This window comes from Nansenia antarctica (assembly GCF_963989245.1).
Source record: "Nansenia antarctica genome assembly, chromosome: 4".
NCBI classification, from domain to species: domain Eukaryota; kingdom Metazoa; phylum Chordata; class Actinopteri; order Argentiniformes; family Microstomatidae; genus Nansenia; species Nansenia antarctica.
In genome coordinates, this window is record NC_137689.1 from 63095624 (window position 1) to 63111643 (window position 16020).

Consider the following 16020-nt stretch of genomic DNA (forward strand, 5'->3'; position numbering starts at 1 on the left):
TTAGAGGGGGGTCAGTGGACTGGTTTGGCCAGCAGGTAGGCCCTGGGGAAGAGGAGAGACAGGAGGGAGTTGGGGGCCCTAGCTGTGTGTGTGAGGAGTGAGGAGGGGTGTGGCGTCAGGGGGTGGCAGGCTCGGGGGTTTGGGAGAGGCAGGGGGAGGGACAGGCACAGGCCGGTCTGACGTGGAGAAGGAGCAGCCCTTGTCCCAGCTCCATCCTCAGCCCCAACCCATGTCCCAGGCCCAGCCTCAGCCCCAGCTCCAACCTGAGCTCCAGCCCCAAACCCAGTCTCAGCCCCAAACCCAGCCTCAGCCTCATAGCAGCCCCTCTCTACGCGGCCCTGCTCCTCAACACGGCTTGACCATGTCAGCTGGAGGAGAGCCTCCGGACGCCAGCGAACACCCGCGGTTCTTCGTCGGCTGTGACGATGGCGAGGGGGAGGAGCTACTGGACCCGGGCCGAGTCATGGGCTACGACTGCCTGTATGAGAATGTGGAGGAGGAGGAGGAGGAAGATGACGATGATGATGATGATGAGATGTACGACTCGGTGAGTTGACCAGGTCCAAACCTAGGTCCAGACCTATCCACTCTTGTGTGGATGAAGCATCTGATTGGTGTTTGCAGTAGTGTGCCTGTAGGGGTCCTATCATGTCAACCCAGCAGGTATTTGTTTTCACAGCAGACGATGCGACTCTCCAAAGACACTCGCCTACGTTCCCAGATGCTTTGATATTTTAGACAAAGTACTGTTTCTGTGCTCTGTTTCCCACACAAAGGTTTTTTTACATTTTTTATAAAGTACAGTTGGGGAACATCCGTTATTGGATTTGATAAGGATTTGGCACGGAAAGGCTGCATTGAAAATGTTAGGGTTAGTTAAATCTGTCATGTATTTTCATTGAGCATCTGCACCTAGCCAAACACTCAGTTTCATCATTTATATAACTCCATTCATTCATACACCCACATAGATACATTCCCTGCATTTCTGAAGCTCTGTGGGGGTTTAATATGTTGCTTTGGATCCACTGATGTGCATAGGAATATATGTTTTTATGTAACCTTACAATATGAATGTTTCAAATACTTCTACATCCATAAAGAAAGTAGGCCTACGCTTTTTGATTTCCAAAGTATTTTCCTTCACATGGGATATTCTTTGGAACAACAACATAAAATATAAAATGTGTATCTCAATAGTCTTGCATATGGCTGTGTGGGGAGAGGGGGCCCGCTCAATAGTCTTAGATAGTCTCTCCTCATCCCCCTCTTTCTCTTTCTTTCCTAGCCTCCGGAGAGACAGATTGTAGTAGGGATCTGTTCCATGTCCAAGAAGTCGGCCTCCAAGCCCATGAAGGAGATTCTGGAACGCCTGTGTCTCTTCAAGTACATCACCGTGGTAACCTTTGAAGAGGAGGTCATACTCGACGAGCCGGTGGAGAACTGGCCCCTCTGTGACTGCCTCATATCCTTCCACTCTAAAGGTGAGGTGGAGACACGCACGCACAGATGACATAGCACACACACACACACACACACACACACACACACACACACACACACACACAGATAAACATAAACACATAAATACACAACACACACACACACACACACACACACACACACACACAAACACAAACACACACTCTCTCCTGTATAAACACCCAGCCCCGCCCTCCCACACAGGGCTGGTTGTGTAGGTCCTGTAGACAGTACTGCATTCATCAGACCAGCTCTCTGCTGTTTGGCAACGTTTCCTAATCACAGTGTTTTCAACACGCTACACAGACATGGCTTTGACCAGGCATTCACTGTTGCAATCCTGTCTGATGAATCAGAGCGGACTGGAGTGCTGCTAGGACTTGACTGTGTAGCCTGCCTGCCTGCTCTCTAATGGTGACTGTCCCTCCTACACAGCTACCCCTGTCTGGTCATGTGATGCTAGCAGACATGCTGTGCTTAATTGATGGTTTGTTTACAGCTGTGTATGGTCGTTGTCTAGTGTAGTCCTCCAGGACCCGCCTCTGGCTGTGGTGTTTGGGACTGTGCAGAGTTTGATTGTTATGTTATCTAGGATGAGCCAGCTCAAACCAGCTGGTCCAGCTAGCATGGTCCCTCTCACTGCATGCCTGTTGAGCTAACATGGGACTGGACAGGGACATGATCATTTGACAAATTACATTGTTTACAAAAACTTCACTTTCATAGCATCTTCAATCATACAGTGATGCAATTTATGACAGGTTTATGATGGTATTGTCAATAACTGCTATTTTTGAATACCCAATGGTTAAACCCAATGTGTGCCACGAAAACATTCCCCACACCATTACACCACTTTCACTAGCTTGGAAGGTGTACTGATGTTCCTAATAAAGTGTTCAGTGAGTATATATGTATTATGTATATTATTTATGTATATTTCTGTTAGACAAACACATGCAGTACTCATGTGCGTCTCTGTCATCCTCCAAGGTTTTCCATTGGACAAGGCAGTAGCCTATGAGAAGCTCAGGAACCCGTTCATCATCAACAACCTGGATCTGCAGTACTACATCCAGGACAGGTGAGATGATTGACAGTTGCTATGGTCACTGCTCGACCGAGCCATGACCATATATGGTGACAGAATGTTGGCCAGCAAGCCGAGTCGTACTGCCCAGGGGGAACCAGTGGATTTATCCTCGGTTATGGCAGCATTGAGGGTGCTGTCATTCTTCACATTATTGTGTCTAATAAAAGCACTGGGTGGGTTATTAAGCAAAGGCACGATTCATAAACAATAAATGCACATATTCCCTCGGGGGGTGTATATGGCATGGTTTGTCACCCTGGTTTTGATGAAAGAGAGTTGAGGCATTGGACTATTGATTTGAGTCTCAGACGTTTTGTTTTTAGTTTTTTTTCAACAAGGTTGCTCTTCTAGCCAGAGCCGCACAGTTAGCCTTTGGTTGTCCCTGTCATTTGTTTGTAGGGATGTAACGATGCATGGTAATGCAGTTAATTATCGCTACAAATATTAGGGATGCTCCGATTTATCGGCCACCGATTTAAATCGGCCGATTTCACTCCAAATGACTCGATCGGTGATCGGCAAAAATGGCCGATCGCAAAAAACTTTTTTTTTTTTTTTTTTTTTCCTGGGGAAGACAGATAACTGAACAGAAAACATAGGAGGACGTAACAGTATGTAAACCATGAAGGCCACGTTTATGATGTCTTTTATACAGCCATATCAACTGACTTGGGCTTCAGGCCCTAACTGGGTGATAGGCCAGACCTTTACTATGCCATAAAAATGGGTCTGCGTTTGCTTGGTGCCTAATGGATCAAAACTTTTGTCTAAAAAGCAAAAAATATGTAGGCTATCCAGTCAGTAGGCCTACAGTTATGTATTTAAAAAAAAATCGGTATCGGTATCGGTTGATCTTGAGGAAAAAAATCGGTGATCGGTATCGGCCCCAAAAATCCAGATCGGAGCATCCCTAACAAATATGTGACGATTTAAATAGGTGAGGTGAAAAGATAATTGCGAGTGTTTTGAGTGTACAATTCCGAGCAAAAAATCTGAATAGTGTCACTTCGACCTGCGGTGTAAAGCCGGCCCAAGTGTCTCAACCTCTCGTGCTCCTCGGCGTGATGGAGCTGCTACTGCTGCATGTGTGCTGCATCAGAGGGCTGTGTAGCGTGTGTGGGACATTATAGGAAGCATAGCGTTAGTTTAGTCAGGGCACTCTTAAATCAACGTTGTAGCTGTCCGTCTGGAGACAGAACAGCTGGTCCACACGTATAGAAACAAAACCCACCATCACAAGTTTCCGATTCCTCCATAGCATTCAACAGTCACATGCTGTGGCTATAAGAGTATATTTTTACAACTCCCCCACCACACACACACACACACACACACACACACACACACACACACACACACACACACAAGCTTAAATATATGACCTTCTTTCAGGTTTTTTGTACAGTAACCCACTGCACCACTACTTTAACAGCTGTCATTCCAAGGACATCCACCACATACACACTGAACACACACACACACACACACACAGGTGCTGACCGGTCATACATGCCAACGGCACGCTAACACGCAGCCACCCTGTCTCAACACCCAGAGCTATTCTACTGAGGCCCACCTCAGTATGCCTCTGCGTTTGAAGCTGGATTATAGCGTGGTGTTACTGTTATGGTCGCACTACCATAGTGCTATACATGATTCACTCTGTGGGATGCTGGAATGGTGTCATTGTTGTTGAAGCACACGAGAGAGCACTAAAGAGCTAGGATTATAATACCTGACAGAATCACTGTTGACTTTACACAGCTGTTGCTGATTTGACGGGTGGAGAGAGGGCTTGTCCTGACACACACTTCAAATAGTAGAGGTAGCAACTAGCTAAAGGCTAATTGACTCAACAACTAGCTAATGATTTCAAAGATGGTCAATCCATTTTCACAAACTGTGTGTGTGTGTGTGTCTGTTTTTTCTCTTCCAGGAGAGAGGTGTATAGGATACTGAAGGCAGAGGGGATCCTGCTACCACGCTATGCTGTGCTCAACCGAGACCCGGCCAGACCTGAGGGTAAGTACCTACCTCTCTACTACACCAGTACCAGTATCTACCCCTCTACTACCACCAGTACCAGTATCTACCCCTCTACTACCACCAGTGCTCAAGCCCAGCTTACTGATTTATCTCTCTACGTTTTTCAAGATGGGTGTGGTTCGGTCATGACTGTGTCTGTGGGAGGAGTCCAGCAGCATAGGACTGGCACGCTGACAGGCTGCAGGGGGAATACTGCTGGGAGTTTAAGCCTTAGTATCAGGACTCCAGCCTGGAGTGGACGGGGAGGGTATCCCGGAGAGGGAGGGGCAAGGAGGGAGGGAGGGAGGGAGGGAGGGAGGGAGAGACAGAGAGACAGACAGACAAGAGGCCATTTTAGATGTAGAATAACTTACTGGAATGGACAGGGAGGGAATCCTGGAGAGGGAGGGAGGGAGAGAGAGCCAGCCAGCCAGCCAGCCAGCCATTTTAGATGCAGAATAACCTTGTGGAACTGGCACCATAGTGTTGTTATCCAATAGAAACGTACACTGTGGGTGGATAGACCCCATTTCACCAGGGCCCCTGTCATATACAAATAATGCTTTTCAGTCATGGCCTTGTTTCCCCCTCCAGTGATTATTTACATGTAATCTCACCATGCTGGACTCTGTCCCCTGTAGTATAGTCAGTCAGTCAGCCAGACAACCAGCCAGACAACAAGCCAGACAGCCAGACAGCCAAGCAGCAATCCATCCATCCCTTCTAACACCTCTCTCTGCCTCACGTCAACACACACTTGCCCTGGAGTGAATTTATGAGTGGATGTCATGAGTGTTTGGAAGGTTACAAGCCTGTTAGATATGGTATTACTGCCCTGGAGAGTTCAGGTGAGTTCCAACTGCATCTGGCTACGTGCACTAAATATCTACATGATACTCTCTCTCTCTCCCTTGCTCTTCCTCTCACTCTCACTCTCTGTCCCATCTCGGCACTCATCCACACACACAGACTGCTCTCTCTCATTCCTTTTTTCTTTCTCTTTCCCTCCCTCCCTCCCTCCCTCCCTCCCTCCCTCCCTCTCTCCCTCCCACCCTCCCTCCCTCCCTCCCTTCCTAGTCCAGTGGTATGGGGGCCAAGAGCAGCAGCTCACCCCTCTTCCCTCTCTCTCTCTTAAGTCAAGTGGTATGGGGGCCAAGGGCAGCAGTTCTCTCTCCCTCTCTAGTCCAGTGGTATCTCTAACAGCAGTGTGGTGTGACCTCTTTCTGCCCCCTCACTAGGCTCCCAGTCAAGAATCTCTAGAATGGAGTCTCTGTTGCAGGTTTATGATCGTACAAATGGATGTTCCTATATGCCGACAGAAGCCATAGAATAGAACAAATAAAAACCATACCCTCACCTAACTGTACTCACAAAACACAGTTGACACCTTTTTCCATACGGTATGGGAGTGCCTTGGAGTAGCTAATTTCTGGAGTACGGTTTGTGATATATTGTCCCTCATTTTATCCAAACAGATTCCACACTCACCAGCACTTTTATTACTCAACGATAGTTCAATCTTAGATTTAAATACTAAACAAAGACACCTCTGGCTGGCCGGCCTTACAGCGCCCAAAAGGCTTATAGCTTGCAGGTGGAAGTCTCCCCATTATCTGACTACACACACGGGGGGGGGGGTATTATTTATTTTATTGACCTTATGAGGTCAATTTGCCTTTGGCTTCTTTCCACCTTCTTGACTACATTCTGTTTTGCTGAGTAAATAACTATGTTAGGATGACTTCAGTAATCAGGTGACAGGCCTAGTCCCCAAAGTTAGAGAGATTTTTCTCTAGTCTAGTACACCAGGCAGAGCTGCTGCTGCTGCTAGAGACAGTGACTCCTCCCACTGAGTCATTCACCTCAGGACTCCTCCCACTGAACCATTCACCTCAGGACTCCTCCCACTGAGTCATTCACCTCAGGACTCCTCCCACTGAATCATTCACCTCAGGACTCCTCCCACTGAACCATTCACCTCAGGACTCCTCCCTCTGAACCATTCACCTCAGGACTCCTCCCACTGAACCATTCACCTCAGGACTCCTCCCACTGAGTCATTCACCTCAGGACTCCTCCCACTGAACCATTCACCTCAGGACTCCTCCCACTGAGTCATTCACCTCAGGACTCCTCCCACTGACTCATTCACCTCAGGACTCCTCCCACTGAACCATTCACCTCAGGACTCCTCCCCCTGAACCATTCACCTCAGGACTCCTCCCACTGACTCATTCACCTCAGGACTCCTCCCTCTGAACCATTCACCTCAGGACTCCTCCCACTGAGTCATTCACCTCAGGACTCCTCCCACTGAACCATTCACCTCAGGACTCCTCCCACTGAACCATTCACCTCAGGACTCCTCCCACTGAACCATTCACCTCAGGACTCCTCCCACTGGACCATTCACCTCAGGACTCCTCCCACTGGACCATTCACCTCAGGACTCACTGAGTCATTCACCTCAGGACTCCTCCCACTGGACCATTCACCTCAGGACTCCTCCCACTGGACCATTCACCTCAGGCGATCGCGGGGTTGAACCTTCCATCCCGTCTGCTGTAACTGTTACGTAGGCTTAACGTAGAATGAATGTAGGGTTAATTTAGGATTAACCTGGTCTCGTGGGCGTTGAGTTGGCCTGCCTGTGCCACTGCCATTCATAATTAATCCCGGTTCACCTAGGGTTAATCCCAGGGGCGTTGAGGTGGAATGACTGGACTGATTGTTAATGACTGACTGACTGTTATTGACTGTTAACGACTGACTGACTGACTTGTGCTGTGGAATATGTAGCATCTCCATGTGAACGGAACATCGTCCTCCGTATCCTGACCTTACCTGGCTCAGATCTCTATATGCTTTAGCCAACTTCTATAGCCTCCAGAAATGTCTGTATGACTTGCTAGTGTTGTCTAGCCATACACTGATGAATGAACAACCACTCTGTCCCTACCTGACCCCAGTTCTCTATACTTAAGCTATGATTTATGTATTGAGTTATTATGTCTATGTCTGTCTGGGGAGGCTGACGGAGGCAGAAATATGAGAACAGGCTCTTTATAAATGCATGAAATGGAGTGGAGGAATTCCTTATTCTATTCCATGCATCACAATGAGCCTGTGCTCCGATTTCTACCTCCACCAGCCTCCCCTGATGGCTGCCTAGCCTCAGACCGGTCAATGAACAGCGTCCCAGCCTGTCCCTAGCTGACCTCAGAGGCTGGGTAAGTGTCAGAGCCGATACCTCCACAGCAGCAGGCTCCCTGCCCACCTCCTTCTGTCATTAAACGTTAAAAACTTTTAAATATTAATTCATATTAATTAGACTCTCACGAAGGCGCAGTTGGAAGCCATCTTGCCTGTTTAAGCTCTGTGATTTGAATGAGAGCGATTATTATCCATTAGGCTGAAAAGAGTCCAATACATTTCTATGTTGGCTCATAGATCTACACAGCATGGGAGTGTTTCATGCAGCTTAGTCTCTGATTAATGTGTAAAAGAGCAGAAATGTGAAATGGAGGTTTGAGATCATGAATTCCTGTTGTACTGTAAGTGGCTGTATCAATCCCACACAATGGCGGCCTCTTGTTTACAGGATGGCAAGAGACTGGGCCACTAATGCAGTCGTGGCAGGACGTTATTTTGCTTATGACGACCTCATATTGCTCTAAATGGACTGAACAATATGTTTTACACCACATAAAGCTTTGTCTTGTGTTTTTCACAATGTGTTGACAAACTGTAATTCCAGAAAGCTGCCTCTCTGTAAGTATCTAAGTATTTTCTGTGTAGAGCTGCCAGGTTTTCAGCTTAATAGCATGGTATGTTGTATGGTACTAGACAGGCACCTGAAGTGTGTCTCTCTGCCTGTCTGTCTGTGCTGTAAGGGGATTAAGTCCTGTGTAAAGCTGCTGCTGGATTAAAGGAGAAAGCATGAATGTAGTGTATGCCGTAATCATTCTACTAGACCCAAGCAGACATCTGCCCTGCCAGTTTTATTTTATTTTATTTTATTATTTTATTATCTTTTAAATATTTCTCCCTTGTGCTGTATCTTAGAACTTCTGTGTCTACAGCACAAAATGTTAGCTTTCTATACCCTCAATATATCACCTGACACACACATTCAAACAACCTTTTCCACCTTGTCACCCACCCTCTGTTATGATAAGGCGATGAGATGTTTCTACCTGTAGCTGGGTGTGTGATGACCAGGTGATGAAGACACCATGTCCTGTGTCTGTGTTTACCATCGATCCAAACTGTTCTCTGTCTCCACTCTGGCCTCCTTTCCCCCTCTATAGAGAGAGAGTGAGAGTGAGAGAGAGAGAGAGTGTGTGTGTGTGTGTGTGTGTGTGTGTGTGTGTGTGTGTTACAGAGTGTAACCTGGTGAAAGAAGAGGGCCATGTGCTGGTCGATAGAAATGGGGTAGAGGCTGGCGTTAGGGACTTAGGAGGTGAAGGTGGAGTTGTCTCACCCTTCGTCTGTGTGTGTGTGCGTCCATGCGGGGTCTCTACAGAGTGTAACCTGGTGGAGGGGGAGGACCATGTGGAGGTCAACGGGGAGATCTTCCAGAAACCCTTTGTAGAGAAGCCCGTCAGTGCTGAGGACCACAACGTGTACATCTACTACCCTACCTCTGCTGGAGGAGGCAGTCAGAGGCTGTTCAGAAAGGTTAGATACCACACGCACACGCACACGCACACACACACACACTAGGACCACAACATCTACATCTACTACCCTACCTTAGATACCACACACACACACACACACACTGAGCCCTGATAATGTCACGTCCGTGTCCTTCATCTCCTCCTCTCCCTCTCCTTCTCCTCCTCTCCAGATCGGCAGCAGGAGTAGCGTTTACTCCCCTGAGAGCAATGTGAGGAAGACCGGATCGTACATCTACGAAGAGTTCATGCCAACAGACGGTACCGACGTCAAGGTACAGCCCCACTACAAACCTCACGTACACTCAGTAAGGTAGGCTCACTGCTGCTGTGTCTACCTCACTGTTCTCCACGCTGGCTGGCGTTATCGCTGTCCTCGGGCGGGGGGGTGGGGGTTGAAGTTGTTATTAAACATCAAAGGAGGAAAATGGGAGATGGGATGGGAGAGGAGAGGAGAGGAGGCAAGCTGGCTGACCCAGACTGCTCTGTCAGCTGCAGTACGAGAACTGAATATGAACATAATATTTATTTTGGAGCCCCAGCTGTAAAATGAGAGCTCAAAAGCGAATACACCCGTTGGCCCCAGTCTGAAAAAGGACAGTTTTAAATGAGCTGTGTGTTGTTGTTCTTGAGGCTAGGCTGAGGTAACACACAGTTATGTTTACCAGCTGAAATAGCAGAGCGGAAAAATTGCCGGTTGTGTAGACGTTTTGGTAACGAGGCACAGCGGAATAGCGGCCGGGGGGAGAGGAGGCATTGAGGGCAGTTTGATACCGTTCCTCATTCCATTCCACGCATTGTGATGAGCCCCCTCATCTGATTCATACCTCCACCGGGCTCCCCTGTGGTACTGTGTAACCCGAGCTCTCACTGGGCTGGCGTTGATTCATCTGCAGAGATACAGGATATGGCCCCTGATCCCAGACCACCAATACAACCAGTCAATGTGATATCATATCATCTTATTTCTTCTGAGTCCAGGGACTTGGTAGCCTAAGGAGAAGCCATTTCCAGAGACAAGAGACAAGTGCATTCAACTAGCTTTAAGACAACCTCAGGATAGTAGCTTTATACAGCTGTTCACTACCTCCACCTGCAGCTAGGGTTAAACATCTGTGACTATGTTCATTTAACCTGTGTGTGTGTGTGTGTGTGTGTGTGTGTGTGTGTGTGTGTCCCAGGTGTACACAGTGGGTCCAGACTACGCCCACGCGGAGGCCAGGAAGTCTCCGGCGCTGGACGGCAAGGTGGAGCGGGACAGCGAGGGCAAGGAGGTGCGCTACCCCGTCATCCTCAACGCCAGAGAGAAGCTCATCGCCTGGAAAGTCTGTCTGGCCTTCAAGGTAACCACTGCAACAGCCGTGTCCCGTCCCTGGCTTATGACCGCACGTCTGGCCTGATTCAGGTGGACAACTGTTGATTAGTAGGCTAAGGAGAATAATGAATACCTTAAATGGCAGGAAATACAAAGTAGAGATACCACAAGATAGGACAGAGAAATGAATGGCCTTTCAATGCAGTCATTCAAGAATTGTATGGTTTTCTCAGACAGCAAGCTAGCCATCGACCGTGGTTGAATAGCGTTTAGAGTTAACAGACTACAGTACAATCCGCCTCTCTTTCCCTCATCTTTCTAACAAGCATGTTTCTAACCACAAAGGCCTGCATTGTAACTCTAGAGCTGTTGTGTCCTCAGGAACAACTCTCTCTCATCTCTCCCCTCTCCCTCACCCCCCCCCCCCCTCTATCTCCTCCCCCCACCCCCCACATCTCTCTCCCCCCCACACACCTCTCTCTCTCTCTCTCTGTCATACACACACACACTCTCTCACGTCTCGTTCCTCTTTGACAGCAAACAGTGTGTGGTTTCGACCTGCTCCGGGCCAACGGCCAGTCGTACGTCTGCGACGTCAACGGCTTCAGCTTCGTCAAGAACTCCATGAAGTATTACGACGACTGCGCTAAAATTCTGGGGTCAGAACTTCAACATTTCCATTTTGTAAATGAAGCTTCATAGTTTCACAAAATGACCTTGCTATTTGTGACACGGTCTAGTGCTTTGGTCCGCATGTCGGCATCCGATTTAATGTTCAGACTTTTCTTTCAAAAAAGTGAAAAATTGAATACGTTATACTGATATTAGTATTCTACTATTGATACAGCGTTGTTGAAAATCAATGACACACTTGCTAGTCAACTAACACAGCTTGTTTTGTGAGCCTGCTAACAATGTGAAGTAGTGTTGTAGTTAGCTAGGTAGCAGTGGGGATTACTCACTGAATCCATTGCATTGTAGTATTTTGGCTTGACTAGCAAGTTTGTGTTGTGATTTTCAACAACGTTGAAATGTATTTCCGTGTTTCAAAATAAAATCATTCTGATCTAGATTAAACATTTAGAAACACTGGGCCCATGTCTACTTACACATTAGTCTTAGCAGCATCAGTTTATTATGGCTACTGTGACCTGTGGCTGTGTGTTTATAGGAACATCATCATGAGAGAGCTAGCACCTCAGTTCCAGATCCCCTGGTCTATTCCGCTGGAGGCTGAAGACATCCCTATCGTCCCCACCACCTCTGGGACCATGTACGTACACACATACACACACGCACTGGCATCGGTGGTTACATGTACTGCGTATGTACGTACATACATACTACGTACACATACTGGCATTTATACACGTAATACATCCCTGTCATCCAATCTGGGACCATCTACGTACACTACTCTGAAAATGTATTTAACTAGATTACCAATTACTTTACAAGGGAATAAGTTGAACTACATTAAACTTGCCCTTGAGACAAATCTAGTTTGTCAAACTAAAGCTACTTTGAAAAAGTAGGTCGCTACACAGAAACTACTTAATTCAACACACGGCAGTCAGTTACTGAAAGATGAGTCCATGTGACAGAAATGCTCTGAAAGTGCTTTGGGAGAGAAAAAAATTGTGAAGTGGAGCAACGTGAGGAGACCATAAGCAGTGAAGTAAAGCCCAATGCACACTGCGTGCGATTTCTGTTGCACGACAACATTCCATTTTGAAGTTTGAATGGAAGTCTATGAGAAAATCGCATCCCAATGCACACGGCCCCGATTTTAATCGCACGGCGAAAATTCGATTCCATTCATGACGACAATGGAATGTTGTCGTGCAACAGAAATCGCACGCTGTGTGCATTGGGCTTAAGACATACCGGTAGTGGTGACATTGTTTAATTGCTTCTTAATTCCGTCTTTTTTTATTTTTTTTTATTTTTATGTAGTTAGTGACAGTAGCTTACTTCACCACTACATGGCAGAAAAGTAGTTAACTACTGGAAACACTACCGGTACTTGGATTTGAATTTAATTGAATTACCACCAAGCTACTGCAACATGCAGTTAAACTGATAGTTGAACTACATGCAGTTGAACTGCTCCCCAACACTGACATACACACAGGGGGATTTGGAGCACAGGGCTTCTTCACGGGTCTTCTCCCTGCACCAGCACCTTGGTGGTGGGGGGCTATAATGGGTATAGCATTATCACACTTTATGCATAGGATACCCTTAAACAGTAGGTAGGTTTCTACTGTAGGTCTCCTATGAGATTGTGGTAAGAGTAGAACAATACGCACATTCATCAAATGCAAGACAGAACGAACGAATGAAAGAAAGACCGAATGTCCATAATTCTGGTCTATGCTCCCATGGTGGTTTAATTCAGACGCACAAAAACACAAACGCTTCGATACGGGGAAGTGGGAATCGGAGCTGGGCCCGACGAAGATGGTATTCAGATCCAAACGTCCGTTTCTATGTGTCTGAACTAAACCACCACGGGAGTGTCCTGAGTTGCGGACATTCCCTTTTTCTTTCCTGTGATAGTGTTCCATTCCTTCTTCTCCTCTCTCAGGATGGAGCTGCGCTGTGTCATCGCTGTGATTCGCCACGGCGACAGAACACCCAAACAGAAGATGAAGATGGAGGTTCGACACCAGAGGTAATGTAGGGCTGTAGGCCCACGGTCACACAGGCAGTGCATAGGGCTACTCAGGGTTCGACATTAACGGTTGCCCGATTGCCCGGGGCAAGTAAAACATTTGCCGGGTTTGTTTGTGCGACACCAACGATGCTGCTGGATCCTGGATCTGTGTATCGGTGTGCAGGAAGAACAACGGAAGGCGCAGGCTCCAGACCAGACTAGATGATCGCGGAGTGAAGATATTATTAAAGCGTACGCGCCTGTCCACCTGTCTGTCGATCAGCGCGTACGCTTTAATAATATCTTCACTCCGCGATCATCTAGTCTGGTCTGGCGCCTGCGCTGTCCGTTGTTCTTCCTGCACACCGATACACAGATCCAGGATCCAGCAGCGTCGTCGCTGTCGCACAAACAAACCCGGCAAATGTTTTACTTGCCCCGGGCAACCGTTAATGTCGAACCCTGCTACTACTGTACACCAGGGAGGTCAGAGGAGGTAGAAATCAGAGGACGGTGGTCCAGTGGTCTAGCACCACGGTCTGGCATGGGTTCGAATCCGGCCCAAGCCCTGCTGACATGGCCTCTCTCCTTACTTTCCTGTCTGTCCAATAAAATGAAGAATATGAGTGGGACTGCCCCACTCAGAAAAAATTACTTAAAAAGAAAATTGTAATGCACAGAACATGTGTTTTATTACCATTCCTTATTCCATTCCATGTATTACAAAGAGCCTATCCTTGGATTCCTACCTCCACCAGCCTCCCCAGGCTGTATGACATAAACCGGGACTGCACTGAATCAGCGAATGGAATGTTTGCTTGTTCCTGATGTATCATCTCTTTCAGGTTTTTTGATCTGTTTGATAAATGTGGCGGGTACAAAAGCGGAAAACTAAAGTTGAAAAAGCCAAAGCAGTTACAGGTAAACTGACTGTTTGTTCTCAGTGTAACCTTGCTATAACTTATATTACATGATGATTTATGGACTGACTATAGATATACAGACATAGATCTGATTATCAATGGGACATGCAGTGTTTGTTCCAGACCAGCACTAACACATTACTTTATTTTTCTCTACAGGAAGTGCTGGACATTGCCAGACAACTCCTGGTGGAAATCGTACAGAACAACGATTGTGAGATAGAAGAATCCCAAGCTAAACTTGAACAGCTGAAAACAGTCCTTGAAATGTAAGCATATATTGATTTCCCCAGACCATGGATTTCCAATGGCTTAAAAACTTGGGTTTTGTAACAATGTGTTTCGCTTTAGGTACGGCCATTTTTCTGGCATCAATCGCAAGGTTCAGATGACGTATCTTCCTCACGGGTGCCCCAAAACATCTAGTGAAGAAGAAGGTAGGACTTGGTATCTTCCACTAGGGTTGAGCGGTAATACCGTATACCGTGGTATTTGAAAATATCAACTGTGTTTTCTTGGGGTGTTGTCTTCCTGGGACGCCCACTTCGCTGTCTGTCTTTGACATCACCGGTTTCACGGAACAACTTGCCCTTCAGTGTGGAGATGATACCAGGGCTGTGTATACCAAATAATGCTGCAACTTGGTTTTGCGGAACACCAGTTTCAACTTGCCCTATTGCACAGGCCTTATCCAGATTAGACAAAGGTGGCATGCAGATGCTTGCAGCAGACACCAAATGATCACTTTAGTAGGGCGCAGTACCCAGCAGGCCCGATGCACACTGGTGCTGCCATTCAAGCACCTGGAGCTCAAAACAAGAGTGAATACCAACAGGAGAAATCATTGTTTAGCATTGGTAGAGAATTTTGGCAAATTTTACTTGGGCGCTACCCACATAATCAAATGTGCTAATCATCCCATAAATGCATGATCCTTACAAGTTTGACATCATTGTAAAGGTAAATAAACAGGCTTTCCAACGATATAAAATACAATGCCAATTTGCATTGTAACAACAGAGAAATAATCCACCAAACACACATTTCTCTGAGTTATAATAAACGCCTTAAGAGTGTTTGTCCAGCACCACTGTCTGTGTGGCTGAAGACACTATGAAAGTGATGACAGAACTTTTTGTAAACAATGTAATTTGTCAAATAAATAACCTGTCAAATAATACTATTTATAAGCGATCATAATCGCGTGTCATGTGACTGCTTCTCCTCAGAAGAAGGATATGCTATTCACAGACTGATTCGTCTGCTTCAACACATTTTACGCTTTGTACTTGTGAGTGTTGGCAGTGTTTCCCGTAGTATAATTTGTCCCATAGTCTCATTAGAAACCCAAAGTATTTTTAGCGCTGTTTTTTCTTTTTTCTTCCACCCTAGTTTCTACTCAATGGTTTCCATCCCAGTTCAGTTAGCGTCAGGAATTACCATGGGAATGTGAACTCTATGGCTCATCAAATTTTATTAAACTTTGACATTTATTTGGGAGCACGTGCTTGTGCGTATGGGTGAGATGATTCTGATTCTGATAGTAGTAGTGAAATGTCATTGTGCGATAATATGTGCAATAATGTCTAAAGGTGTGTGTGTGTGTGTGTGTGTGTGTGTGTGTGTGTGTCACCTCCAGATGTGCGTCAGGATGACCCCTCCCTGCTGCTGGTGTTGAAGTGGGGCGGGGAGCTGACTCCTGCAGGTAGGGTCCAGGCTGAGGAGCTGGGCCGGGCCTTCCGCTGCATGTACCCTGGAGGTCAAGGTAACACAACCTCCATCAGTCATGTACCCTGGGGGTCATTAACACACCTCCATCAGTCATGTGCCCTGGGGGTCATTAA

General features: G+C 46.8%; 1 protein-coding gene across 1 annotated transcript in view; it reads left to right on the forward strand.

Annotated features, from left to right (window-relative positions):
- The first annotated feature begins 326 nt into the window (after window positions 1-326).
- ppip5k2 (diphosphoinositol pentakisphosphate kinase 2) overlaps window positions 327-16020 on the forward strand; it is a 34628-nt gene continuing 18934 nt past the window's right edge. The window contains exons 1-14 of the mRNA XM_080529763.1: window positions 327-547; window positions 1289-1484; window positions 2476-2566; window positions 4512-4597; window positions 9126-9280; window positions 9453-9554; window positions 10461-10622; window positions 11132-11253; window positions 11766-11867; window positions 13185-13271; window positions 14099-14174; window positions 14336-14445; window positions 14528-14613; window positions 15816-15941. Coding sequence (XP_080385889.1) covers window positions 362-547; window positions 1289-1484; window positions 2476-2566; window positions 4512-4597; window positions 9126-9280; window positions 9453-9554; window positions 10461-10622; window positions 11132-11253; window positions 11766-11867; window positions 13185-13271; window positions 14099-14174; window positions 14336-14445; window positions 14528-14613; window positions 15816-15941 — 1687 coding nt within the window. The 5' untranslated portion in view covers window positions 327-361. The remainder of the gene's footprint in view (window positions 548-1288; window positions 1485-2475; window positions 2567-4511; window positions 4598-9125; window positions 9281-9452; window positions 9555-10460; window positions 10623-11131; window positions 11254-11765; window positions 11868-13184; window positions 13272-14098; window positions 14175-14335; window positions 14446-14527; window positions 14614-15815; window positions 15942-16020) is intronic.